Source organism: Choloepus didactylus, chromosome 1 (assembly GCF_015220235.1).
Source record: "Choloepus didactylus isolate mChoDid1 chromosome 1, mChoDid1.pri, whole genome shotgun sequence".
Lineage (NCBI taxonomy): Eukaryota > Metazoa > Chordata > Mammalia > Pilosa > Megalonychidae > Choloepus > Choloepus didactylus.
In genome coordinates this window covers 57305292-57333007 of record NC_051307.1, presented here as the reverse complement: position 1 = coordinate 57333007, position 27716 = coordinate 57305292, and the positions used below count along the sequence as shown (strand labels likewise).

At 34.6% G+C, this 27716-nt stretch overlaps 1 protein-coding gene across 1 annotated transcript in view; it reads right to left on the bottom strand.

The window, feature by feature from the left end:
* EPHA6 (EPH receptor A6) overlaps window positions 1-27716 on the bottom strand; it is a 1002097-nt gene that overhangs the window by 790982 nt on the left and 183399 nt on the right. The window contains 1 exon segment of the mRNA XM_037834014.1: window positions 25352-26015. Coding sequence (XP_037689942.1) covers window positions 25352-26015 — 664 coding nt within the window.

Below are 27716 nucleotides of genomic sequence, written 5' to 3'. Positions count from 1 at the left end.
TTGATTAAGAACTATTAGAAACAGAAATGGGTCATTACCAAGATATTTTGCTCCAATCTTATCATACTAATTATAGCCACAAAGAGGTGTTAATAAAAACAGATTTTCTTTAAAGGCAGTATACCTCTGGGACAGGAGTTATTTCTTCACAGTTCTAAGAGAAACTGGGACCATTATAAGACAATAGAAGGTTAGGTTTTGGTACATTAAACAAGCAACTGGATACACTTATTTTCAGACAGAGGTTTCATTAACCTACTAACATTTATTCATGTCAATTTTTAACAGACTAAAAATAGCTAAAATCCTACTGAGACCAGTATTCTTCACTCAGCATCAACACTTTACTTGTCAGAAGTAGATACAGTTTCCTTGTCAAGTTTCAAACCAATCTCAGAGCTTACAAAAAACAAAAAACTTTTAATGCCAGCTCACTCACTCAAACCCAATCTCTCTTTTTTTCTTTTTCTCTCCCCCTGATGCCTAGGATTTTAAATTACATTTTATTCGACATTTAAATTTTTGCATAATAGATAACATAACATAAACTGAATTGTGCTATGTTAAATCCGCTACATACACTATCTCATTTAATCCTCACAAAACCTCATGACTTAATTAATGCCATCTCCCCTGCTTTGCAGTGGTTGAAGAACTTGCTCTGCGAGTGGCAGAACTGAGCTCTGAACTAGCCAGTCTAAGTCCAGAGCTTGCACACTTTCTCACTACACTACACTGCCTCCTCTTAAAATTACAACTATGGAGGCAGCATTTTCAATTAAATCATAAACAACTCTCCACATGAGCTTATTGTTATACAAAAATATTTCTATTCTGCAGTGGTTCCAGAAACCAGAAATTTTATTGTTTTTGTTTTGCTTATTAGCTAATTTTTCAAATAAAACAAATCAGAGTCAAGAATCACTCTTGAATAAACTAATCAAAGACTAAACTGGGAAGAAAAGATATTTAGGAAGAAAAACGTAGCAGTTTTGCAAATATTAATTCTTTGTGGGCAGAAACTATATCTTATTCAATGCTTTATCTTTGAATGCAATTTTTGGCTCATAGAATATGAAAGTTAAATGAATTAAGTAAATGACTTCTTGAATTTTGAGAATTTGGAATAGATTTTCTTATGTGACTTAGATACTAAATTTTAGGTCCTCGAAAAAAATAAACAAACATATCTTTGTTCACTTCGTGTTTGAGAATCTAAAGTGCTTAGCAATTTTTAGAAGCTTTTACAGATCAATTTAGAAGTAAAATGTGTCAGCATATGTTAATCTAAAGCTTAAAATGGATTTACCCTTACAACTGATAGCCATAAAAAATGACAATGTTCTTTATATGAAGTTACAGAAAACTACAATAGAGACCTGAGAATCAAACTTTGCCATCCTTTCAACACTGGAATCAATACTTTATTTTGGCTATCTCCAGTTTCAACGAAGTAATAATTTAACCACATGGAAAATAAATGTGTATTTTGCTATTTGCTATTTGAAAGAAATTGGTATATATTTGATTGTCTTTCCCAATCTACTACCTTATTTCTATATGAGGTCTCAGTAGAATGAGAATAACACATGGGACCATAAAGTATGTTTATTTGTATCAGACTTTGACTTGCAAATTATTGTTCTAAAGGAATGAGAAATGAACTGGCCACAGATATGCTCATAAGAGTACTCCTCTAACTAAAAAGAGACAGAGAGAGAGTGAAAGACTTTGTGAATTCTGAGAGAGATAAGCTTTGACATTTTACTTCCCTTTACTTTTATGTAAAGTACTTAAATGAAAAATATTTCCTCCTTTAAAACGCATAAAAAAATCAATTTCAGGGTATGATGTGTAAATATTGCAATAGATTCATTCTTCTAATCCTAAAGATGATTCTTTACTCAGGCTACTTGTCTTTATGCATAATTGAATTTTATAATTCTTCAGTAGAGAAAATGAAAGATATTTCCCTATTTGAGGATTTTATCTAAAGGGATGTAAACAGAATACATTTTTCAAAAAATTGTAAAACAGTGAAAACGTATCCAAGATTTTACTTCTAAAAATTATATAATATGAAATTGAAAGACATATTTCCCTGACAATAATATTTAGTCTGTGTGCTTGTATCTAACATATCACCAATTTAATAAATACAATAGTAAAATATGAATATGAAAAACAGATTTTAGAGGTAAATGATAATGATAAAGATAAACAGTATACGAATCAATTGCTTTAAAATCTAAATAAGGTTCTGGTTGAGAGGAATCCCTTGTGTGGAAAAAATCAGAACTGGAAAAAGCTGATATAAGTAAAGCAAAATTATAATGAAAAGTAAAACATTTGCAAATATTCAATATACAGATTAGAAATTAAAGAGTTGGGAAAAGTATGAAAATATTTCACATAATTAAATCTCACAACACTTGAGAGTATGAATTACTAACCAATTAAAAATAGGAGACAAGACAGAAACAATTTTTATATAAAAGTTCCATTTTAGGTACAATATGAACTATAAAGCATATTAATGCTGGGAAATGCTATTGAAACTGAATGTTAACTGGAACTTTTTCCATAGCCTAGAAATTTCAAGGGGTGGGCCTGAAATGAATTTAATCAGTGCCAGGAATCCATACTTCTAATTCACAAACTTGAACACTTGGGGCTAGCTAACTCAAGGAATGGTTTATCAGGATCCCAGTTCCAATATCCCTAGTGAAAGCAACAATAATGATCAATGAGAGAATGCTCTTTTGGAGCAATGTAGAGTAAAGTGGTAAAAATAATTCCTCATAATTTTTTTATTAAAAAATCAAGTCTATTCTCTTATAAAAACTTAGTGGGCCATTGGATTTACAGATGCCTTAATGCTTCTTCCCAGCATTAAGATATTAATGATCAAATTTGATCTATTAATGATCAAAATAGAGAGAATGAGGTGCTGAGATATGTAGCTCTAGTGAAGAACCTTTCCTCCTATTGTTTAATGAGGCAAGGATATGAACTTTCCTTGCCTAGGATAGCTATGAATAAGATTGCTGGGCTTAAGCTGACTTGTGAATACCTACTTAAGCAGGTTATCACAAAGAAACATACCACAGCAACAGTTTTTATTGAGTTTTAATGAAGAATAAAAAAATCAAAAAGTGGAACTGAATCTTATTCTGACTTATCATTGAACAGAGAAATGGGACACATCTTACAGAACTCTCAGAGGAAAACACACAGACACCAACACAGGAGAACCAGGAGCACTGGAAGGTCATCACACAGCAGAGTAAGTATCAGCCTGAGAAGCAGCAACATCCAATAAAAAGACCACAATCTCATTGAGTAATGGAGGGAGACACCTTGCTCTCTCTTTTCCTTGTCATATCACAGAGACAGCACCCAGAAGTGGGAGAGAGATGAGGTATCTGGTAGTCCATCCATACACCACCATCCTCCAAGCAACAAGAGCTGTCTACACAGATGGTGAATGTAGAAAATCTCTGAGTGGAATTTGAGATTGTAGTAGTAAATGAGTAAGCAATGGGAGAAACTAATACGTCAAGTAGCTGAAAAGTAAAGGCATCTGTCCATGAAGGTGTTATGGAAGATATCACCTACTGAGAAAAAAAGAGGAGAATCTTCGTTATAACAGAGCTGGGGCAATTATTGGGAAAAATTTTAATTAACAGCATATCAAAATAACAACATGTGGATTCAAATTCAGAGGGAAATGTAAAGGACCTAGAATAGCCAAAACAACTTTGAAAAAGAGTGAAGCTGAATAACTTAAACTTCCTTACTTAAGATTCATTATCCTACAATATTAATCAAGACATTGTTGTATTGGTGTAAAGACAGACAAATAGATCAATGGAAAAGAATAGAGCTTAAAGCAGACACACAGCTATATGTTCCCTTGGTTTCCAACAAAGGTGCAAAGGCAGTTCATTGGAGAAAATATAGCCTTTTTCAATAAATGGTGCTAGAACAACTAGATATCCATAATGAACCTAATGGATCTATACTTCTGTGGTGGTTTGAAGCTGTATGTACCTCAGAGAAATGTATTCTTAAATTTAATCCATTCCTGTGAGTGTGAACCTATTGATAAGGTTACTTCAGATAAGGCGTGCCCCCCCCACCACCACCAATCAAGATGGATCTTAATCCTATTACTGGAGTTCCTTAAAAGGGAATGAAATTGAGACACAGAGAGAAAGCCACAGGAACCAAGAGACTGGACAATGACAGAACCCAGAAGAGAAGGGAAGATCAGGAGTTGCCACCATGTGCCTGCCATGTGACAGAGAAACCAAGGACTGCCGGCAGCAAGCTGAAGAACACCAGTCTTTACGAAGAGAGCATCAACTTGATGATACTTTGATTTGGACTTTCTTTTAGCTTCAAAACTGTAAGCTAATAAATTCCCATCATTTAAATTGACCCATTTCATAGTTGCTTGAGTAGCCTAGGAAATTAAACAACTTACTTCTGTATACAAAAAAAAAAAAAGAAACAAAAATTACTCAAAATGAATCAAATACCTAAATATAAAACTTAAGTCATAAAAACTCTAGAATAAAATAGAGGAGAAAAGCTTTGTGATTTTTGTTTAGCTACAATAAGAAAGTATGATATATATAAAAAAACAATAAATTAGACTTCATCAAACTAGGAACCTCTGCTCTTTAAAAGATACTGTTGGAGGAATAAAAAGACAAGTCACAGAATGATAGAAACTAATTCAAATCCCGTATCTGATAAAGGACTTGTTTTGAGAATGTATAAATAACTCTCAAATTTTGGTAATATGTAAACAAACAACTCAGTTAAAAATGGGCAAAAGATTTGAAAAGATAATTCACCAAAGATATATGCATGACAAATAACTACATGAAACCCTATCCAACATCAATATAATGAAAACCTCACCAAAGATATATGGATGACAAATAAGCACAGGAATAGATGCTCCACACATGATTAATCATTGGGAAAAGCAAATTAAAACTATGATGAGCTATCGCCATATAACTTTAGAATGTCTAAATTTTAAAAGAGTAACCACATTAAGTGTTGGTTAAGATACAGAATCACTGAAAGTAACATATACTACTAATGGAAATGTAAAATGGTACGCAGTTTGGAAAACAGTTTGGCATTTTCATAAAAATTTAGGAGTGTGCCTACAATATTACCCAGCTAACTCATAAGTGTTTGAGTGAAATAAAATCATATGTTCATATAAAAATTGTAACACAAATGTTTTTAAGCAACTTTGCCATTGCCAAAATAGGAAATGACCCAAATATCTATCAACAAATCAACAAGTGAATGGATAATCAAACTGTGGTATATGCATACAGTATTATATTACTCAGCAATAAAAAGTATAGAACCACTGATACATGCAAGTACATGGATAAATGGAAAAATAATTTTGTTGAATTAAAGAAGCCAGACAAAAAAAAGTAAATACCGTATGATCCCAGAGAAAGTGTGAACTAATGTTTGGAGACAATGACAAAGAATATCAGTGTTTACCTGTGGGAGACACAGTGAGGGAAAAGAAGCGAGGAAATGTTTGGAGAGATGAATATATTCATTATCTTGATTGTGTCGATGATTTCACAGCTATATACATATAGCAAAATTTATCAAAATGCAAACATTAAACGTGCAGTTTATTGTATGCCATTATACTTCAATAAAGCTGTTAAAAGTCCTATCATATTTTTCTCTTGATTTAACTGAATTTTGTTCATCTTATTTTAACATCTTTTTTGAGTATAATTGCTAGCTCATAGCCTTTCACAAACACACCCTATTTTAACTAATTATAATTATATTTTCTTTTGGGCATTATAACTATTGTCTCTTCTGACCAAATAACATCTACCCATTCATTTTAAAAATATCTTGATTTTGGCATTAATAAAGTAGTCTAGACAGGCCCTGATGTTTTTTCTGTTTCAAGAAATAGGAGTTAGCTATAATAAAAGTGCTCCTGGCTCTTTCTGGAAAAGAATAGAAATGTAGGCACAAGTTCCACTGCTTTTTTTAGGCCCTGTTTAGTAAAAATCATTTTAAGATGTTAACTTTGCACTGACTTTTTTCCAATTTAACATACATTTATCTTGCTAGTCTTCCACTGTGAGGTTTTATCAACTAGTAAGACTTTATTCTAAAATACCTTTGATATACAATGTTATTTCATTTTTAATGTGGTTTTTCTTCCCAACAAATACTCATATTTTCTATGAAAAAGGAGTAAAAATGTATGACCAAGAAAAGTCAATGCTGTGGTAATTAACTTTCTTCTCAATAAAACTCTTGTCAATAATCTTCAATTTAATTTAGTTATCCTTGGAGGCTTCATTAAACCTACTAATAAACTAAGCATCATTTTAATTATAATTAACATTTTCATCCTCCTTATGAATATATATAACACAAACTTTGAAATGCTGGCCATCTGGGAAAACAGTCAAGCTGTTACAGCAAAATTAAGATATTTTTCATAAAATACTTCTACTCCATGACCACCAGACTCTAAATAGCTAAACATTCATTATTATCACATTGAGGAAAATTCTCTCAGGGCAGCATGTTTGTTTCCTTTAAGAATTCTTACTTACCCTGAACATCATTTCTTTGAAGTAATATCATTTAGAGACATGTTTACAAGAAATGGTAGACTCTCTTGAAGGTTTCAGTGGTAGTATAAATATTATTTACATGATGTGTTTTCAAGTTACCAGGCAGACTGCCAAATTGCTTACAGTCATGAACATCTATGTTTCAAAGATAGGAAAAGTCCTTTACTAAGGATGCCCAAGTATACACACAAAAAGAAACTTAATGGAAGGAGAGATGCAATAAAAAATTATTTTCTCCATTCTCTCTATCCAAGTTTTTGCATATTTAACCCAGAAAATATTTAAAGGAAGGAACGAAGGAGGGGAAGGGAGGAAGCAGCTCTTACATTTGAAGAGCAAGAATACTATTAAAATGGTAAATAGCATGAGGTAGACTGACCCTCCTTTTAGGAAAGACATGATAATAATGCCTACCATAAAATAATGAACATATATATTAAGATAAAATGTCAAGTGATTCTTTCAAATTCATAGTTATGATAAATTACAATGAATAATGTGGATGGACAGCCATATATTTTTGAAAGGACAACAGCTGTAATAATAGGATAATTAATCACAACTCTAGAGGGACATTTTTCAAGTATATGGTAAAAGAAATTTCAAATATAAATGAAAATGATAAAATATTCACCATTCAGCTTAAGCTGATTTTTTCAAAGAGCCAAAGGTAAGAGGGAATGTGGGATGGGGGACAGAGAAGAGGGAGAAACATAAAAACTAAACCCTAGAAAAGAGAGAAAAACCAACTTTGAGAATAGACTGATCATGATACTCAGATGACCAGGTATCAGCAAAAAATCACAAAGCAAATGAAAACTCAAGAAAAATGCACAAAGGAACAGATCAAACAGATGAAGGAGACTCAGAATGTTGAACAAATAACCAAAGACATGCAAACAAATCTTCTCAATCAATTCAAAGAAGGAAAACGGGTATAAAGAGATCAATGATATTAAGAAGACACTTGAAGAACATAAAGAAGTTGAAAGAATATATAGAAAAGTATCAGACATTATGGAAATAAAAGACACTGTAGATGAAATTAAAAATATAATGGAGACACACAACAGCAGATTTGAAGGGGCAGAAGAAAGAATCAGCATCCAGACGACAGATCAACCAAATTCAAAAAGACAAAAGAACAAATGGAGAAAAAAATGGAAAAATTTGAGCAGGCCTCAGGGATATGATTGACAATACAAAGCACACCAACATGCACATCATGGGTGTCCCAGAAGGAGAAGGGAAAAGGGCCAGGAAGAATATCTGAAGAAATATTGGCTAAAAATATCCCAAACCCTTATAAAAGACATAAATAAGCAAATCCAAGAAGCCCAACACATTCCAAACAATAAATCCACTCCAAGCAGATCCACTCCAAGCAGATCCACTCCAAAACACTTAGTAATCAGACTGTGAAATATCCAAGAAAAGGAGAAAACTCGGAAAGCAGCAAGAGAAAAGCAATTCACTACATACAAGGGAAGCCAAATGAGACTAAGTGCTGATTTCTAACAAGACACCATGCAGGTGAGAAGGCAGTGGTATGAAATATTTAAGATACTGAAAGACAAAAATTACAAGTCAAGAATGCTCTATTCCACAAAGCTGTCCTTCAAAAATGAGGGAGAGTTTAAAATATTAACAGTAATAGAAGCTGAGAGAGTTTATTAATAAGAAACTTGCTCTGCAAGAACTACTAAAGGGAGTTTTGAAAAGTAAAGACAGGAGAGAGGGGACTGGAAGAGGGTATAGAATTGAAGAGTACTGGTAAGGGTAACTTAAAGGATAGGAAGAAAGAGAGGAAAAATAAATCTGAGAATTAAAAAACAAATTACAAGATAGTTGAATCAATAACTGCCTTACAGTAATAACTTTGAATATTAATGGATTAAACTCCCCAATCAAAAGACACAGATTGGCAGAATGGATTAAAAATATGATCCATTTATATGCTCTTTAGAGACTCATTTAAAACCAAAGATACAAATAGGTTGAAAGTGAAAGGATGGAAAAAGATATGCCATGCAAATAGTAACAACAACAAAAAAAGCTGAGGTAGCTATATTAATATCAAACAAAATAGACTTTAAATGCAAATGTTGTAAGAGATGAAGAAGAACAGTATATATTAATAAAAGGGACAATTCACTGAGAAGAAATAAAAATCATAAATATCTATACTCCTAATCAAGGGGCCCCAAAGTACACGAGGCAAACACTGGCAAAACTGAAGGTAGTAATAGATGACTTTACCATAAGAGTGGGAGACTTAAATACAGCTCTCTCTCAAATAGACAGAACATCTAAACAGAGGATCAATAAAGAAACAGAGAATCTAATAATATTCTAAATGAACTATGCCTAACATATATAGAACATTGCACCCCAAAACAGCAGGACATACATTCTACAGGACATACCATATACAGAGCACAAAGACAGGTCTTAATGAATTTTAAAAGACTGAAATTATACCTGCTCTGATCATAATGGAATGAGACTGGAAATCAATAACAAAGAACCAGAAAAAACACAAATACTGAGGTTAAACAACACACTCTTAAACAATCAGTGGGTCAAATAAGAAATTACAAGAGAAATCGGTAAATATCTTGAGATAAATGAAAACAAGAATACAACATATCAGAACTTATGGGATGCAATGAAGACGGTGCTGAGGGAAAAATTTATAGTCCTAAACATCTGCATTAAAAAGGGAAAAAAGAGCTACAGCCAATGACCTAACTGAACAACTGGAGAAACTGGAGAAACAACAGCAAACTAATTTGAAAGCAAGCAAAAGGAAAGAAATAAAGATTAGAGCAGAAACTAATAAAATGGAGAATAGAAAAAAACAATAGAATCAATGAAACCAAAAGTTGGTTCTTTGAGAAGATCAATAAAATCAACAAACCCTCAGCTAGACTGGCAAAGACAAAAAGAAAGAAGCCGAAAATAAATAAAATCAGAAGGGGGGGGGGTGTTACCACCAACCCCAAAGAAATAACAAAGATCATGAGTGTTTATTATGAACAACTATATGCCAACAAACTAAACAACTTAGATGAAATGGACACTTCCTAGAAACAAACAACCTACACTGAGTCAAGAAAAAATACAAGACCTCAACAAACCAATCACAAGCAAAGAGACTGAATCAGTCATCAAAAATCTAGCATCAAAGAAAAGCCCAGAGCCAACAGCTTCAAAGGCAAATTTTACTAAACATTCTAAGAAGAATTAATATCATTACTGCTCAAACTCTTACAAAAAATTGAAGAAGATGGAACACTACTTAATTCATTATATGAAGTCAACATCATCCTAGTACCAAAGCTGGATAAAGGTACTACAAGAGGGGAAGACGGGGCAAGATGGTGGCATATGGTGGTGTGGAATTTAGTTAGTCCTCTAGAATAACTAGTAACTAGCCAAGAACAATTAATAAATATTATGGAACAACTGTTTGGGGGATATCTGTGACTGGACATACATCATACACCAGTCTGGAATGGGTGAAAGGACTGAGACCACAGCAAAGAACTGTAAACAAAGCCACCAAAACTGCAGAGGTGGTGCTGCTCCCCCACTGGCATGGCAGGTTGACTTGGAACACTTCCCTGTGGAAATAAGAAGAGCACTCTGCTGGAAGCAAGGGAAGGTAACACAACCAAGCTCCAATTATGGTTCAATTAACAAATTTGGACTACAGAATACAAGCTATGAGCACAGATAAACCCAAGCAAGCAGGAAAGGAACCCGGAGGTTTCTCCCAGCAGAGAGGAGGCCGGGATGACAGAAAAAATACAACAAAAATAAATAAAAACAGAGGCTTTGGAGATGGCTGAGCTGGGAATACTGGAAAATGGCCGTGTCCGAAGAAAAGAGGTCCACAGAACCAGGTACTGACTCTAATTCTTGATTACAGAAGCTGGGGGGCTGTGAACACTCTCTGAAAAGGGGAATTATTATTATTTTTTTTTCTCATTCTAAGTAGCTCATTAGACAAAGCCTCAGGCATTTTCAATTGTCATCCCTGACCAAGGCAAAGGTGGAGATAAGATAATCAGAGATGCAAAACAAGAAGTTTAGTGAAGGAGATTAATTCCCTAAGGGGTATATCTTCCCTAAGCGGTATATCTTCCCTAAGAAAAGGGAGGATGGGTCTCAGCTCAAGTGGCTTCCCTCCTTCAGAAAACTGAGAAACCAGGGTCAGTGGGGGGGGGGGGGGGCAGAAACAGCTTAAGCTTGGCTTCTGATCAACATGGTCCTGAGTAGGGACACGGTCTGCTGAGACTTAAAGGCATCACATCTCTTTACATCACAGGGGACCTGGGGGCTGACAAGTGCCACCTGCAGGACAGGAAAAGCACAGAGTCTAGAGGCCTCAGAGAAAAGTATGGCAATCGGCTGCAGTTCATCCTCAGGGAAACTTGATACTGATCACACCCTCCTCCTGAGACCTGGGCACATCTGGTCTGGGAAAATGTGATTGGGATAATGACGGAAACCAGGTGCCTAGAAAACAAAAATTATGACTCACACTAGGAAAAATAAAGATATGGCCCAGTGGAAGAAACAAACTTACACTTCAAAGGAAATACAGGATTTGAAACAACTTAAAATTAAAGATGTTCAAACAAATATGTTAAATCAAATCAACAAGTTGAAGGAAAATGTGGCAAAAGAGAAGGATATAAAGAAGACACTGGGTGACCATAAAGGAGAATTCATAAGCTTGAAAAAAACTAATGGCAGAAATTATGGGAATGAAAAGCATGATAGGAGAAATGAAAAATACAATAGAGATATACAAGAGCAGATTTGAAGAGGCAGAAGAAAGGATTCATGAACTAGAGGACAAGACATCGGAAATCCTACACACAAAAGAACAGATAAAGAAAACAATGGAAAAATATGAGCAGGATCTCAGGGAATTGAAGGACAACATGCAGCATATGAATATACATGTCACAGGTGTCCCAGAAGAAGAGAAGGGAAAAGGGGAAGAAAGAGTATGGAGGAAATAATCACTGAAAATTTCCCATCTCTTAGGAAAGACATAAAATTGCAGATCCAAGAAGTGCAGGGTACCACAAAAACAAAACAAAACAAAAAAAAATAGATCTGAGTAGACCAATTCCAAGATACTTAATAATCAGATTATCAAATGTCAAAGATGAAGAGAATTCTGAAAATAGCAAGAGAAAAGCAATCTATCACATACAAAGGAAGCTTGATAAGACTATGCAAGGATTTCTCAGTAGAAACCATGGATGTGAGAAGGCAGTGGTATGATATATTTAAGATACTGAGAAAGAAAAACTGCCAACCAAGAATTCTGTATCCAGAAAAACTTTCCTTCAAAATGAGGGAGAGTTTAAAATATGTTCAGACAAAGAGACACTGAGAAAGTTTGTGAACAAGATAACTGCTCTACAATTAATACTAAAGGGAGTACTAAAGGCAGATAGGAAAAGACAGGAGAGAGAAGTTTGGAAGGCTAGGGGCATGAATTATACCAGAAAGAAAGATAGAAGATAAAATCTGGGATTTTATAACTTAGCAAAACCTAGAGTGGTCAATGATTGTGATTAATGTACTAATATAAGGAAGTTTTTATATGAGGGAGAACAAATGAATGTCAACATTGCTAAGTGTTGAAAACTGGACAGTACAGAGGAAAAACACTATTAATGGAAACTAAAGTGCATACTTAACCATAACATTATAATACGCTTCCATTAATTGTAAGAAAGGCAATACACCAAAGCTAAATGTCCATAGGAGGTGGATATAAGAGAGTCGTAAGGGATTCTTGGTATTGCTGTTGTTTTATGACCTTTCATTGTATTTTTATTTTAATTTTTCTTCTTTTATTTCTTTATTCCTCATATTTTTCTCCTCTCTTTCTTTGCAGTAGAAATGGAAATGTCCTGATATAGATTGTGGTGGTAAATGCATAACTATGTGATTATATTGGGAATCATTTGATTGTTTACTTAGAATGGATTATACAGAATGTCAATAAAACTGTTCAAAAAATAAACAGAGGGATACAAGTGCTGGAGAAAATATGTACCTATTCACTGTTGGCAGGGAAGTAAAATTGGGCAGCCCATCTGGAGGGCAGTGTGGTAGTTCCACAGGAAGCTAAATATAGGGTTGCCATATAGTCTTGCAACCTTGTTTTTGGGCGTATACTTGCAGAAATTGAGAGCAGAGACACAAGCAGACACTTGCACACTGGTGTTTGTGGTGGCAGTATTCACAATTTGCAGTGGATGGAGGTGGCCAAAGGTACATTGACTGATAAACAGAACAGTGAACTGTGGTGCATACCTAGGGAATACTGAGGGAATACTGAGCAGCTACAAGAAGAATGAAGTTGTGAGGCATGTAACTAGGCGAATGGACCTTGAGGACAGTATGTTGAGTGAAATAAGCCAGAAGCAAAAACACAAACATTATAATGCCTCACTAATACGGACTATCTATAATGTGCAAATTCTGAGAACTGAATCTGGGAGCATGGGTTATCAGGGAAACGCTTATTGTAAAGGTTCTTAGGATGTAAATCTTAAACTCTTATAGTAGTCACATCTCTTCATTAGTTGTAATGGTTATTTCTAAATTCTGAAATGCTGCACTGTTTCCATGTGACTTTGTCGGTCCCTGGGGCTTTGGGGGCCTGTGTGGCACCTGGGTCTCGGAGCCAGTGTTCGGCAACTGTGAATGTCATCATTGCTCCATGAAGCAACTGTTAAAGAGGCTGAAAAGGAGATCAGACTTCGACTGAAGATATGAACAAAATGGACTAGGTTGAGACTGGGGTAGATCAGGCTAAAGGGTAGAGGATAATGACTGTGTTTTAAAACTTTGACTTCTGTGTAGAACCAAAGGAAGAGATGTTTATTTCGTGCAAAATCTACATTTCTATAATTCAACTTGTATGATTAGTTTACTCAAATCCCATAATTATATGGAACCTTGAATACGGAGTGAGATAGGGTTGGTTGGTTTGTGTAGGTTAGTGTGAAGCCCTGAAACATTGAAGAGAAATTTGGGCACCGAATAAAAAGTATTTGCAAAGCCTCCTTAGAAGGACAGGGGTAAAATGTGGAAATATTAAACTTCCCCACCTGGCTAATTCTTGATATTCTCTAAAGCATTGGGGACTACCAGTTTAGTAGTCTGAACCCTCAATTTGGTGCTTACCCTTATTAAACTTGTTACTGAAAGGAAAGGCTAAGCCTACTTATAATGGTGCCTGAGAGTTACCCACAGAGAACCCCTTTTGTTGCACATATGTGGCCTCTCTCTCTCTAAGCCAACTCAATAGGTGGACTTGCTGCCTTACTCCCTATGGAAGACATGACTTCCAGCAGCGTACGTCTCCCTAGCAATGTGAGATGTGACTTTATTTAGAAAATAAAGGAATATTTAGAAAATCCAGAAAAAAATAATAACAAAGCTACATGAACTAATAAATGATTTCAGTGAAGTTGCAGGGTACAAGATCAACATGCAAAAACAAATGGTGCTCCTATATACCAGTAATGAGCTATCTGAGGAGATAATCAAGAAAAAATTTCCATTTACAATAGCACCTAAATTAATCAAATATCTAGGAATAAACTTAACCAAGGCTGTAAAGGACTTGTACACAGAAAACTACAAAACATTGCTTAAAGAAATCAAATACCTGAATAAATGGAAAGACTTTCTGTGTTCATGGATTGGAAGGCTAAATGTCTTTAAGATATCAGTTGTACACCAATTATCTGCAAATTGAATGCAATATCAAAATTCCAATAGACTACTTTGCAGAAATGGAAAAGCTAATTATCAAGTTTATTTGGAAGGGTAAGGGGCCTCGACTAGCCAAAGACATCATGAAAAGAAGAATGGAGTGAAAGGTATCACGTTTCCTGTCTTTAAAACCTACTTTAAAGCCACAGTGGTCAAAACAGCATGGCACTGGCATAAAGATAGACATACTGATCAATGGAACTGAACTGAGAGTTCAGAAATAGACCTTCAGATTTATGGTCAATTGATTTTTGATAAGGCTCCCAAGTCCATTCAACTGGGACAGAACGGCCTCTTCAATAAATGGTGCTGGGAGAACCGGATATCCCTAACCAAAGAATGAAAAAGGATCCCTATCTCATACCCTACTCAAAAATTAGCTTGAAGTGGATCAAAGTTCTAAATGTAAGAACCATTACCATAAAACTCCTAGATGAAAATGTAGGGAAACATCTTCAATATCTAATGATATATGGTAGTTTCTTAGACTTTACAACCACAGCACAAGCAATGAAAGAAAAAACAGATAGATGGGAACTCCTCAAAACTGAATATTTCAGCGCTTCAACGGACTTTGTCAAAAGGGTAAAAAGGCAACTGACTCAATACGAGAAAATTATTGGAAACCACATAACTGATAGGGGTTTGATATCCAGAATATATAAAGAAATCCTGCAACTCCACAATAAAAAGAAAAACAACCCAATTAAAAAATGGGCAAAAGACATGAACAGACATTTTTCCAAAGAGGAAATACAGATGGCTATAAAACACATGAAAAGATGCTCAGCTTCACCAGCTATTAGGGAAATGCAAATCCAAACCACAATGCAATATCATCTCACACCTACTACAATGGCCACTATTAAAACAACAACAAACAGGAAACTACAAGTGCTAGAGCAGATGTGGAGAAACTGGAACACTTACTCCCTGCTGATGGGGATATAAAATTGTACAGCCACTGTGGAGGATGGTTTGGCAGTTCCTCACGAAGCTTAGTATAGAGTTGCTTTACGACCCAGAAAGCCCACTACTCAGGATATACCCAGATCTGAAAGCAGGAACGTGAACAGACATTTGCACACCGAAGTTCATAGCAGCATTATTCACAATTGCCAAAAGATAGAAACAACACAAGTGTCCATCAACAGATGAATGGATAAACAAAATGTGGTATATACACATGATGCAGAATATTATTCAGTAGTAATAGGGAATGAAGTCCCGAAGCCCACAACACATGTATGAACCTTGAGGACATTATGTTAAGTAAAATAAGTCAGACACAAACGGACAAATATTATAGGATCTCACTGACTGGAACTCACAGACATAAAATTTAGAATATAGGTTACCAGAATATAGAACGAGGCTAAAGAATGGGAAGCAGTTGCTTAATATGTGCAGAATGTTTACCTCAGGTGAACTTAAATGTTTGGAAATGGACAGAGGTTATGGTAGCATGTTATTGTGGGAAAAATTAACAGTGCTGAATGGTGTGTGAAGGTGTTGGAAGGGGGAAGCTTAGAGTCATGTATGTCACCAGAAAGAAAGTTGGCAGTTACAACATGGGAATGTTTAATACAATGAATCTTGTGGTGGACAATCTTCGTGATTAACTGTACAAATATTTAAAAGTTCTTTCATGAACTAGAGCAAAGGTATGACACTATTACAAGACTTAATAATAGAGGAGTATATTGGAAAAAATGTACCTACTGCAAACTGTGGACTATAGTTAACAGTAATATTTTAATATGCTTTTATCAACAGTAACAAACGTACTATAACAATACTATGGGTCAATAATGGGGGAATAGGGGTATGGGGGACTTTAAGCTTTCCTTTGTGTTTTTTTTATTTCTTTCCTGGAGTAATGAAAATGTTCTAAAATTGATCTTGAGGATGTATACACAACTATGTGATGATATGGTGAGCCAGTGATTGAATACTTTGGATGGGTTATATGGTGTGTGAATATATCCCAATAAAATTGCATTTAAAAAAATAAATGACAAAATGCAGTAATAATAAATATGCAGGGAACACTACTGAAGATACATAAACGAAACCTCATATACATATATACAACATTAGACATAATATTATATAATTTGTAGTCTGTGCTTTGGCTGTAAACAAAGATTCTTATTTACACCTTAAACAGATACAATATATGGCTTATTCTATATTATACCACGTTAACACTCTTGGTAAAACTTTGATCTATAATAACTTGGAAGGTAGGTCAAGCATTATTATTTCTCTATGTTGACTGCTACTTAGTACATTATTTCACAAAAGAGATGAACTCAGGCTATAGTTGGCTGGCTTGAAAGTTGAAACGAAAAGGAAACTGTAGAACGTTAGTCCTTGCGGTGTTGGAAAAGATGATTTCTTCCCCATCAGACAAAAACAGAACTGAAAGAAAAAAATCATCTTTATCACCAAAGGTATCTCAAGATATCTTAGTTCAACAAAGAAACTGAGCTGTATGGCTAATATCTACCAAACCCTAATATTTAAAATGACCTCAAACTTACTTGCCATTATGGGAATGAAGAAACAAACAGATAAATCAATGAATAAAGCACACCTGAAAACTACATCAAAAAAAGAACTTTGGGAGTGGCCTTTTCAGTGTAGCTTCTGGTACATACAATCGACAAAAACAAATATTATCAAAAGTTCTACAAAGATGTTTAGTAACACTCATTGCTGACAAATCACCAACCTGACCTAAAATGATCTTCAAACCTCCAAACTGATGAGCATGAAGAAGGCTATAAATAGCTGTTGAACCACCAATAACTACTTCAGAAACGACCACAGATGGTAGAAGAAGCTCATTAAACAAAGAGCTTAACCACTTATAGAAACTTGCCAAAAGAACTACCAAAGGATATACTTCAGCAAAAAAAACTATTGAACAGAGAAGATGATGATGATAGGAAAAGTGGTAAGAATAAAAACTGTTAACATTTCTTTGTGAGACTAAATATTGATTTTATAAACCTATTAACTGTTTAAAAGGCAGAACTAAAATTCTAAGCAACATTCACAAGGGAGGTGGCAATTTCAGTGTGTGAGATTGTGTGTCGTTTGGAAACTGGAACAGAGATACAGAATAAATTTGTCCGCTCTTAGAAATGTACGTAACAAAGTTTCTTTTAAAAATATTTAGGATAGCCTCTATAGAAATATGATCTATAGCTTTCAAGACAGCAGGGAGTAAAACAGGGAACTGAAACTGAAATTAAAATATGATTAAAATAATTTACTAAAAATGATCATCTCAAGCCAATCTTACTGTAACCTATTTTTTAAATTCTGACAAAGAATAAACCATAATATAATTATTTAAACTTTACTCTGTTTTACTTAGAAATGATACTTTCTATTCTGAACTCCTTCAAGCTTCTTTATTTCACATTCTTCTCAAGCTGGGTGAAAGTCTGGAATTGCTTCATGAAAAATCAGTTTGTTTGAAATTGAAGGTTATATTGTAAGAGTTTATATTTAGTTTGTGGAAACCTTTAGAAAGTGAAAATACTTTTTGGGCCAGAAAGCCCCTTTTTTCTGATCTCAACCTCACCTTTCAGCTTTTCATCATATCCTAAAACCTTCTTATTTAATGCCACCAAATCCTGGTGTCTCAAATTTCTATATGCTCCCTGCTTCCACAGTCATCTCTGATAACATGATTAGATAGAAGATCATAAACACAGAGCATAAATGTTCCTGGACTACAACAGAGAACGGTACCATGAAGCTTTAATAACAGCACCCTTTAGGAGATCAAATCAGTAGCTTTATATTCCCTTATATATGGGATATAAGGGCCCTATATATCCCATTCACCTCTGTGAACAATAATGCAAAGGTCCAAGAATTGCCACCATGCTTTCCTTCTGAATTTTAAAGCAGCACTAGAGAAAAATAAATAAATAAAAGCATGTTTCTAAAAAGAGGGAAGGATTTCAAAAATTCCCAATGTTTCACAACTTTCATTTCCATAGCCAAAATGTTACTTTGTTAAATTATATCATGCAATACTAAAAGACTTAAAGAAGGCATCCTAGCAGTATAGATTTACTATAAATTTAAAACTCCCAGCAGGTCCTAACTAATCTCTCTAGTACAAGTGCCAGGACCTTAATGAGCTTTAACCTAAATAAATGTACAACAGGAACTTATTAGGGATTCATGTCACTTCAGAACTCCTACAACTGAACAAAAATTGCATTCAATTTTGCATGTTAATTGTTTCCAATTATTTTCTTCCATAGTGTTAAAATATTCTTAGATATATAAAGTGAAAGACTACTTGATGTAAATTAGTGCTTTATGAATCAATGTAATTTTTTAATTTGAACTCTTAGAAAAAACTGACATTAATTGGAATAAATTAAGATAATTAAAAATTAAATCTATAACATCAATATGCCCCCAGTATGACAGTTTTAATTATGAAACCATGAAATTAAAATAAAAAGTCATTATATAAAATTTGAGATTTAAGCCAAGAAAAAAATACTGCTTATTATGAATAGAGTAACCTTAATTATTTGCGATGGTTTAAAATTTTACCGTATATGTTTGATATGTTTCTCTGTTTAAAACTGATACAGCAAGAATAAGAGTGTCTCTCTCTTTTGTGCTTCTAGTGTTTAGAGCTACTTGAAGTTAGATGTACTTGAACAATATTTTGGAGAATGGAATCAATTCAAACATTCAGTAGTACAACTTTTAGGATAAAATAGCATACCAGTATTTAAATGTAATAAATATACATCATTAATTGAATGTAGATAATAAGGATAGATAGTTATTCTACTTTAAACCAAGTTATTCTGTCTTTGTTACCTGGTAGATGAAGAGTGCTCAAGTTCATTCAAGCAAATTATGAAAATCCCTAAAGCTTCAATGTAATTATACTATTTATCATCTTTAATGGAAAAGTTCTAGAGAAATCCATATATTTTCACATCATTTTCAGGAGCCTAAATTTCAGAATGCATGCACAGATAATTTTGCTCTTCTAATAGTTCCCATAACAGACTTCAGAAAATAAACACAGGGAAAAAGGTGCCTAATTAATAATGAACATTTCTGGGCTCTTCTACTCTGGGTTTGGCAGGCAGGAAAAGTTAAAGCAACAAGGTTAAAAGTCTGGGAAGAAGAAAGAGTGGAAGAAAGAGAGTAGGGGAAGGAAGGAGGGACAGTGGAACTGTGAGAAATGTGATAGTTAGGTTCATGACTAAACTTGGCCAGGTGATGGTGTCCAGTTGTTTGGTCAAGCAAATACTATACTGATAGTTACTGTGAGGACACTTCGTGGTCTTAAATGATCAGTAAACTGATTGCATCTATGGGTGATTACATCTACAATCAACTGAGGAGACTGCTTTCAACAGTGAGAGAAGTCTCACCCAATCAGTTGAAGGCCAAAGGAGAAGTAATGATTTCAGCAGTAAGAAGAGTGAATTTCCATCTCTACTTCAGCCAGCCAGCTTCTCCTGGGAAATTCACTGAAAACCTTCATCAGAGTTCCCAGCTTGTAACCTGCCCTACAGAATTTGGACTTGTGCATCTCCACATTCATGTGAGAAAATTTTTATAAAAATCTCATATAACATTTGCAGGTATCTCCTGTTGGTTCCGATTCCCTAGAGAACCTTGACTAACACAAGATGGAAAGAAGACACGCAAAAGCCAGACTGAGGAATATCTGGACTTCAATTCCCAACCCAGCACTAGTTATGGTTTAGCCCCAGGGAATTAAATTCTGCTCTCAGTACCTTAGTGTCTGGATTTATAAAACAGGAGATAAAAATACCTTCTAAGGCCTTCTAGATCTAAATACCTTCTAAGGCCTTCCAGATCTAAAATACCACAACCCTCTTTGAAGAAAACCTGCCTATTTCCAGAAATGTGCAGAAACACAGTATTCCATAAGCACACCAATAGCTTCTACCTTTAACTACTTAGTAGAGCTCACTTCTCTGGGCCTTGTGATTGCTCACATCAATAATTTTCTTATGCTTTAATACGCTTATGATATTAAATAAACTTATCTGATATCCCTGGTGAAGCAGACACCCAAACAGTACAGTGACATGCTTTGATAGCACAGTGGAAATAAAGATTAGCTATGTGAAGACCCAACATAGATGACCTAAAAGGATAAGTAAAATTTGATCCAGAAAAGGGAAGCAGAGAGGGACACTAAGCAGCTAGACAACATAAAGCAAGAGATATGAAAAACACAAAAGATATGAAAACACATGGATTGTACAAAGAGTAAGAAAAATAGAGCAGATGAAATTTGTGGAAGCTAGAAAAGAAAGAACAAGACCAAATTTCCAAGTCCCTTGAATGCCATGGGGAGTAAGCAGTTTTCATGGGTGCACCAGAAAAATAACTGGAATGCTTTCATAAAACAAAACACTTAAACTACTGTCAGGATTCAGACAGTAAGCAATTTTACGGCCTCAACGACTCTAGATGAGGCATTACACATGAGTTAGGCTATTTTATATGTATAGCTCTATAAAGCCGCCAAATAACTATAGTTGCATGAGTGACCCCAGAAAAGACCAGCAGAAGAATCACTTGGCCAACTGCAGTCCAGATGGTAGAACTGTGAACAAAAAATCTGTACAGGACACAGGGTGTTGCCATAGCAAATACCTAAAACACAGCATTTGCTTTGAGACTCAGTTGGGGCTGGAAGGTGGCAGAGAGACTGAGTGGAGGCTGGAATAGCAATAAAGAAATTGCATTTGGTGGATAAAACATCAACTCCTGTCATGTACTGGGGAAACAACTGGCATGAATACTGTTTGTGATAGCTTAGAAGATAAAAAAGTACTTAATGTTGTTGTAGATCTTATTAAGGAGATTTTTCAGATAGATGCTGAAATGAGAAACTGGCAATTCTTATAAAAAAGGCCAGTGATTCAAAGAGTAGAGCCATGAAACCAAAGTTAGAGCCAAGAGCTTCAGAGATCCAATGCCAGGGAGTAAAAGTGGGCTCTAATCAAAGAACACTGCCTGCCCCTGGAGGAGGGGATCCTTGAATTTTCCTAGCTGGAATTCAGAATCACAATAACCAGTTTTCTGCCTTTGGAAATGAGAAAGCCTTTCACAGTAATCTTGTCCCTGTTGCAGCATGTATGCTGCACATGTGGGGAACAAAATAACTTATCTTTTAAGTTTTTAGTTCTCCAGGTTAAGAAGAGCTTTTTCAGCTGTGAAGCTTCATTCATATTTGGAACTGATTTTAATGATGCAATCCTGGACTTCAACAGGATTCCATAATGGGATAAGTCTGGAAGGGGTATGAGTTTTTGAGTAAGAAGGAGGGGCATTAATCATGTGTGTCCAGAGAGTGGACTATCTTATACTGCTATATTGGCAGCCCCCTGTGAAGCATACTTCCAGGTATTCACCACCTTGCACAGCTTCTTCCTTATATTCACTCTAATCCTAGTCATGTGAAAAAACCTTCTTGGAAGACAGTCACTACACCATAAAGAAGCCCAGGCTAGACTTCTAAATCAGGGGATGCCACATCAGTGCCCTGGAAGATGAGAGGCCATCTTTCACAGTACAACACCAGTCATGCTCCCAGCTGAATTCAGCTGCATAAGTCACCTTCATTACACTAAATTAAGAAGAAGAACCACCTAGCTGAGCTCTGAGATATAATAATCATTGTGGCTTTAACCCAATAAGTTCTGGGTTATTTTATCTCAACAATATATAAGTGTAACACATGCCTTATTTATCTTTACATCCGCCACCTATCAAAGTAATTAACAGATAGTACATGCTCAAAAAATGTTAACAGTTTAAATAAATTAATTAATCTCAAAGAATAGACAGAGGAAAACCATAAGTGTGTGTGTGTGTGTGTGTGTGTGTGTGTATAGAAAGAGAGAGAGAGAGATTTTTTTCTTTTCCCATTATACATTTAATCCTATTACTATTTGAGCTATGGTTTATTCATACAGAGATCCAAGTAATTTGACATTTAGGTCATATGTAATTTATAAATATACTTGTGAGATTAGTTGTTGACAAACAACAATAAAGGTAAAGATAAAAATTATTAGTTGAAGAAAGAAAGGGCAATATGAAGCATCAAGAATTTGCACGTAAATGAATACTCCAAAATAAAGACTAGTGGTAGTAAAAGACATTCACCTCTAAAAATGAGGTCTCCACATCCATTCTGAGCTCCCTCATATTTGTAAATAGCAATTTATTATATTCAACTGTATCACTGTTCAAAGTAACCAGGCACATATGCTTGTTTTTAAGTTTCCAATGTACTTTCTCATTAGTTTATTATAACCACTACTCTATTGATGGATAAAGAAACTGTGGTTTCAAAGTTAGTAGTCATGGATTTAGAATTCAAACTAAATTCTTTGGATTTCTTCTATCCGTAACAGGAAGATAATGAACATTTGTACTGTGCCCAGTTATTCATATTTCTGCAGTCAACTAAAGGATAATAAAGATGACACATCATAAAAACAGAGAAGCAGCATCAGCTCTGCATAAACCAATGCTGTTTATCATTTATCCAAAACCATATTTGTCAAATAATTGAAGGAAGTTTAAGGGATACTAAGTAAAAAATATGTAGACAACATGGATGGCTGCTACCTTTGGCCAATGCCATATATTCTTAAAAAAACACAGATATGTAATAATAGCTAATCATACAAATCCCTTAGATTAACTATGAAAATCTTTAAAAAAGTTTTATTATTTTTACCAATTAATGCTTAGCTTCTAATTTAAAATTCTGTAAAACTTCAGTCTGTATAATAGACTGTAAATTCTGTAAAACTTCAGTCTGTATAATAGATTCAGTCTGTATAATAGATTCAGTCTGAATAATAGACTGCAAATTCTGTAAAACTTCAGTCTGTATAATAGATTTTATCCTGAGTTCTTATTATCTGCTCCTATTCATTAAAGAATTATTCACATGTAAATGTAAAATATGTATAAATATCCTCACCCAAAGGATCGTTCATGACATATCTGCACCATTCTAAATCCTTATTATAGGTAAACAATAATTGTGGATTCAATCTGTATTAATAGAGTGAAACATATTTTAGTGATTTAATAGTGGAGGAAAGTTGGCTCATACTTTATAAAAATAAACAACAAAAAGTCTACAGATTTCTCTTGCAAATCTTAATACCCTCAAATGACCAAACATAATCATCATTGGGTACTCTAGAGAACTTCATGATTCAAGAACCCTAGTGTTTCATAAACAGATAAAACTTTTCAAAATTCACATATATGTATATAACATATGACTCTTACATACATATATTATAGACTGAATCATGTCCTCAACAAAAGGCTTGTTTAGGTACAGACCTCTGGGTCCTGTGGGGTGTGAACCTATTTGCAAATAGAACCCCTGAGGATGTTATTAGTTAAGGCATGCCCAAACTGCCTGAGGGTGGGCCGTTTAACCAAATATGGCTGAAGTCCTTAAAAGCAAAGGAAATCAGACAAAGAGACAAAAAACCATGGGGAGTAGCCAGAAGCTAGAAGTCACTGGAACCTGGAAGAGAAAGGATAAGACACTGCCATATGCATTTCCATGTGATGGAAAAGCCAAGCCAGCCAACCAGAAGATACCAATCCCCAGGAGGAAGCAAGTTTTCTAGCCTCTGAAACGGTGAGTCAATAAATTTCTATTGGAAAGCCAACCCATTGTATGGTATTTGTTTTAGCGGCCAGAGAACTAAAACAGCATACAAGGAACTTTTTTTCTTACTTTTTAAATTCTCATCCATTTTAATGATTGTGACTGTAGCATCAACAAAGAAGTCAAAAAATTGAATATGGTTCTACAGAAAAATCCCTGTAAAGAATTTACCATCAAGAGGGAAATGTCTCTAGTATGTCATTATGTAACAAGCAATAATTTTGTTTCTATATTTGTGTTTTGATTATGAGTTATAAATCCAAACACAAACTGATACAGATGATAGATTATCTGTATCAGGAAATATATAAAAATTTTAAAAATCACAAGTGTGTGTATATGATTAATAAGCCCTCATAAAAATGATTCACATAAAAAAGAAAAATGTTTCATTTTAAAAATTGTAGGCATTTCATTGTCATAAAATGTAAAAGGTATAGTTCTAGTCTTTAAAAACACTGTGTTGTGTTAATATTTTCTGAAAATTAGATCTTACACAAATACTATTGATATAAAAAACTGAATGTGTTACATGGTGGGAAGTTGCATTCAATAGTAACAAAGAGTAAATTAATCCTTGATGAGGTCAGTACTCAACCAGCAAACACATTGAACCCATATAAACTATCCCAGATGCTTTTTAAATAAAACACATCAGAATTAATTTATTTAAATATAATTTCACATAAGTACTACTCAATTATTAAAATTCAATATGAAAAAATGAATTCTCAAAATGTCTTCAAATGATGTGTTCTCTATAAACCAACAAAACCTGAAGGTCATTTTGAATCCCCTTTGCTTTTTATTGCTGCTCTTGCTGCTTCTTTCCTTTATAACAGTAAAGTGCATACCAGAAATTCATACTGCTTCATTACTTTACTGAAGATCATACACAGAAACACTTATCACAGTATTCAATTTATATTACATTCTCATGCACCTTTCCCAGAGAAATAGAAATTTTCTTCTGCTTAATATGAGTCCATTTCTTTCATTCATCACTAATTCTGCCAGTAATAGCACCGAACATTATTTGAAAATAAACGTATGGCATACTTACCTTAAAATAAATCATAATTTAAATGCATGATCAATTATTTAAATGTTTTTTTCTTACCATGGCAAGAACCCTCGATTTCTTCATATCCTGTACTGCAGATACACCTTCCAAGAGGAACAAGCCAATCTCCATCAGCTCCACAATAAAGTTTAGGAGTGTCACGCTCTTCAGCACTCTTCACACAAGAGCCCAGTACTTCAACCAAAGAGGAAGAATCAACCCTTGGAATAGTATCAGGAAACATGGCCAAGTTACGAACAGTGAAGGGGCACTTTTTATAGAAAACACGGACAGAGACTAAGGCAATGCAAGCCCCGATGTCTTGAAAAGCCAGATAAAATCCTTTCCTTTCTATAGGTCCCACCTCACGAATTTCAGTGTTGAGTTTGAGTATGCGATCACCCAAATCCATCTGGGTAAAACTCTCATCAGCAGCTATTGTGTCAATCTTTGCATACTGGCTTGGCTTGAATTTAATTCCATGGGACTCATCTGATTCCATATAATAAAGATTAAATGTTTCTTTGCAAGTCCCCAAGACCCATGGGATGCTGTTACAATCCCTCAGTGTGAACTTCATTTCCACATAAATTTTCTGAGCTGCATCACGGGAGATCCAGTTTGTACGAAGCCAGTTGTTTTGGTTTGGTTCCATAACATTACACACCTGGTATGTATGAATGGGCCTATTGTGTTCGTCCATTTCAGTGATGGCATCCCACTGCAAAAGGGAAAAATTAAATGATTATAGAACCATAGATGTTAAACAAAATGCTTCTAAAATATTCTATTTCAGCCAAAGAAAAATGAATAAAAAGGATACAAATGAGGCTTTTCAAAGCAACAGTGCAAAAAAAACAGTGGTATTTTGACCATGACTCTTTAGTCAAGAGTGTGGGTTCTGGAACTGACTTCGTGGTACATATAGTGCCTTGCTGGATAATAGCTGCATGACCAAAGGCAATTTTATTTAACCACTTGTTCCCTTAATGGCAAAGTGGAAATGATAATAGTACCTGTCTCACAGGGTCTATGTGAAGCATAAATTAGTTAGTATGAGTAAAACACTTAAGATAGTTCCTCGTACACTATCAGAACATACAATATCATTATCTGACCAAAATAGCTAGATCCATGACAAATGCATTCTGGTAACTCATCTGTCTTCATATCCTATTTGCCACAAATTGAGGTTTGTTTACTAGCATTCGATTATCTGTTTAAATGGTTGTTTTGCACTATGCCATATTCATACACTTTTTGGCAACTTCACCCCTGCACCATATATATCCAGTGGGTAAAAATTCCTGCCCTTATTTAAAACAAATGTGCCAACTGTGTAATATTTAGATGTACACAAACCTGATAATTGTCGACATTACATAATGACAGTAGTCAAACCTATCATTAGTTCTGCTATTAAGTCAGTCAATTCTATCACCTACTTGCTTTCATATAGGAAACTGAATCTCAAATATTCCAGCTCTTCAATTTCATGACTTTTGATAATTTTTTATATTTATTTATGTATGACTTAAAGTGACAATATATAAAGTAATCTGTCAATATATAATGTACAAAAGAGCTCAGTAAAGCAAAAATTGAATCATATATGCTTCTGCAGAGTAGACTATTTTGGAAACTGTATCTGGATGAATACAACAGAAAAATTCTTCTGTCTTAAGGTCATTTTATGAGCCTTGTTCTTTAAATCAAGGAAAAGGTGAGGAGAATTAAGAAATGATAAACGAAAATGTTTTGTCACTTGGAGCATCCTGTTCAATGAGCAGTTTTGGTGAAACGAGAATCAGTTATCTACCAAAAGGTTGTCAAGATAAATATCTCAAGACCCATATAGATATTTAACTTCCTTAATAGTCTACTGCTAAGCCATAGGCATAGAATTTGAAATTATAATAGCAATCAAAGTTCTCACTGATTTTACTTTAGTTGTCAAATAGATCCCCTGAACATGTTCTGCATTCCTCTTTTTGAAATAATGTCAATGTTCATTAAAATTTCACAAGGAAATCATTTTGTTTTGCAGCAAGTTAAGGTCAACTTACTTATGCTAACTTGAAAAAAAGAAACAATAAATTCATCAAAATTATCGCATTATATTATCAACAGTGATACACCAATATTTAATCTGATGTACCACAGCTCCATTGGACAGTCTCTTACTATTTTCTCTTATTATTCAGCATGCAGGGTCTATGAAATGGAATTTATTCCCTGTCTGAATTTTCGATACAAAATAAGATACAACATTCAAAACTCAGAGTGGAAAGACCAGGTATTAAAAGTTAGAAGGCCTGGTTCTGAGGCAGTATCAAGACTGTGATGCCTGGTCTTCTATTCCACTTCAAAGGAGTTAACACAAACCTGCAAAGCTTCAACGGCAGACTACATGGAGTCAAAA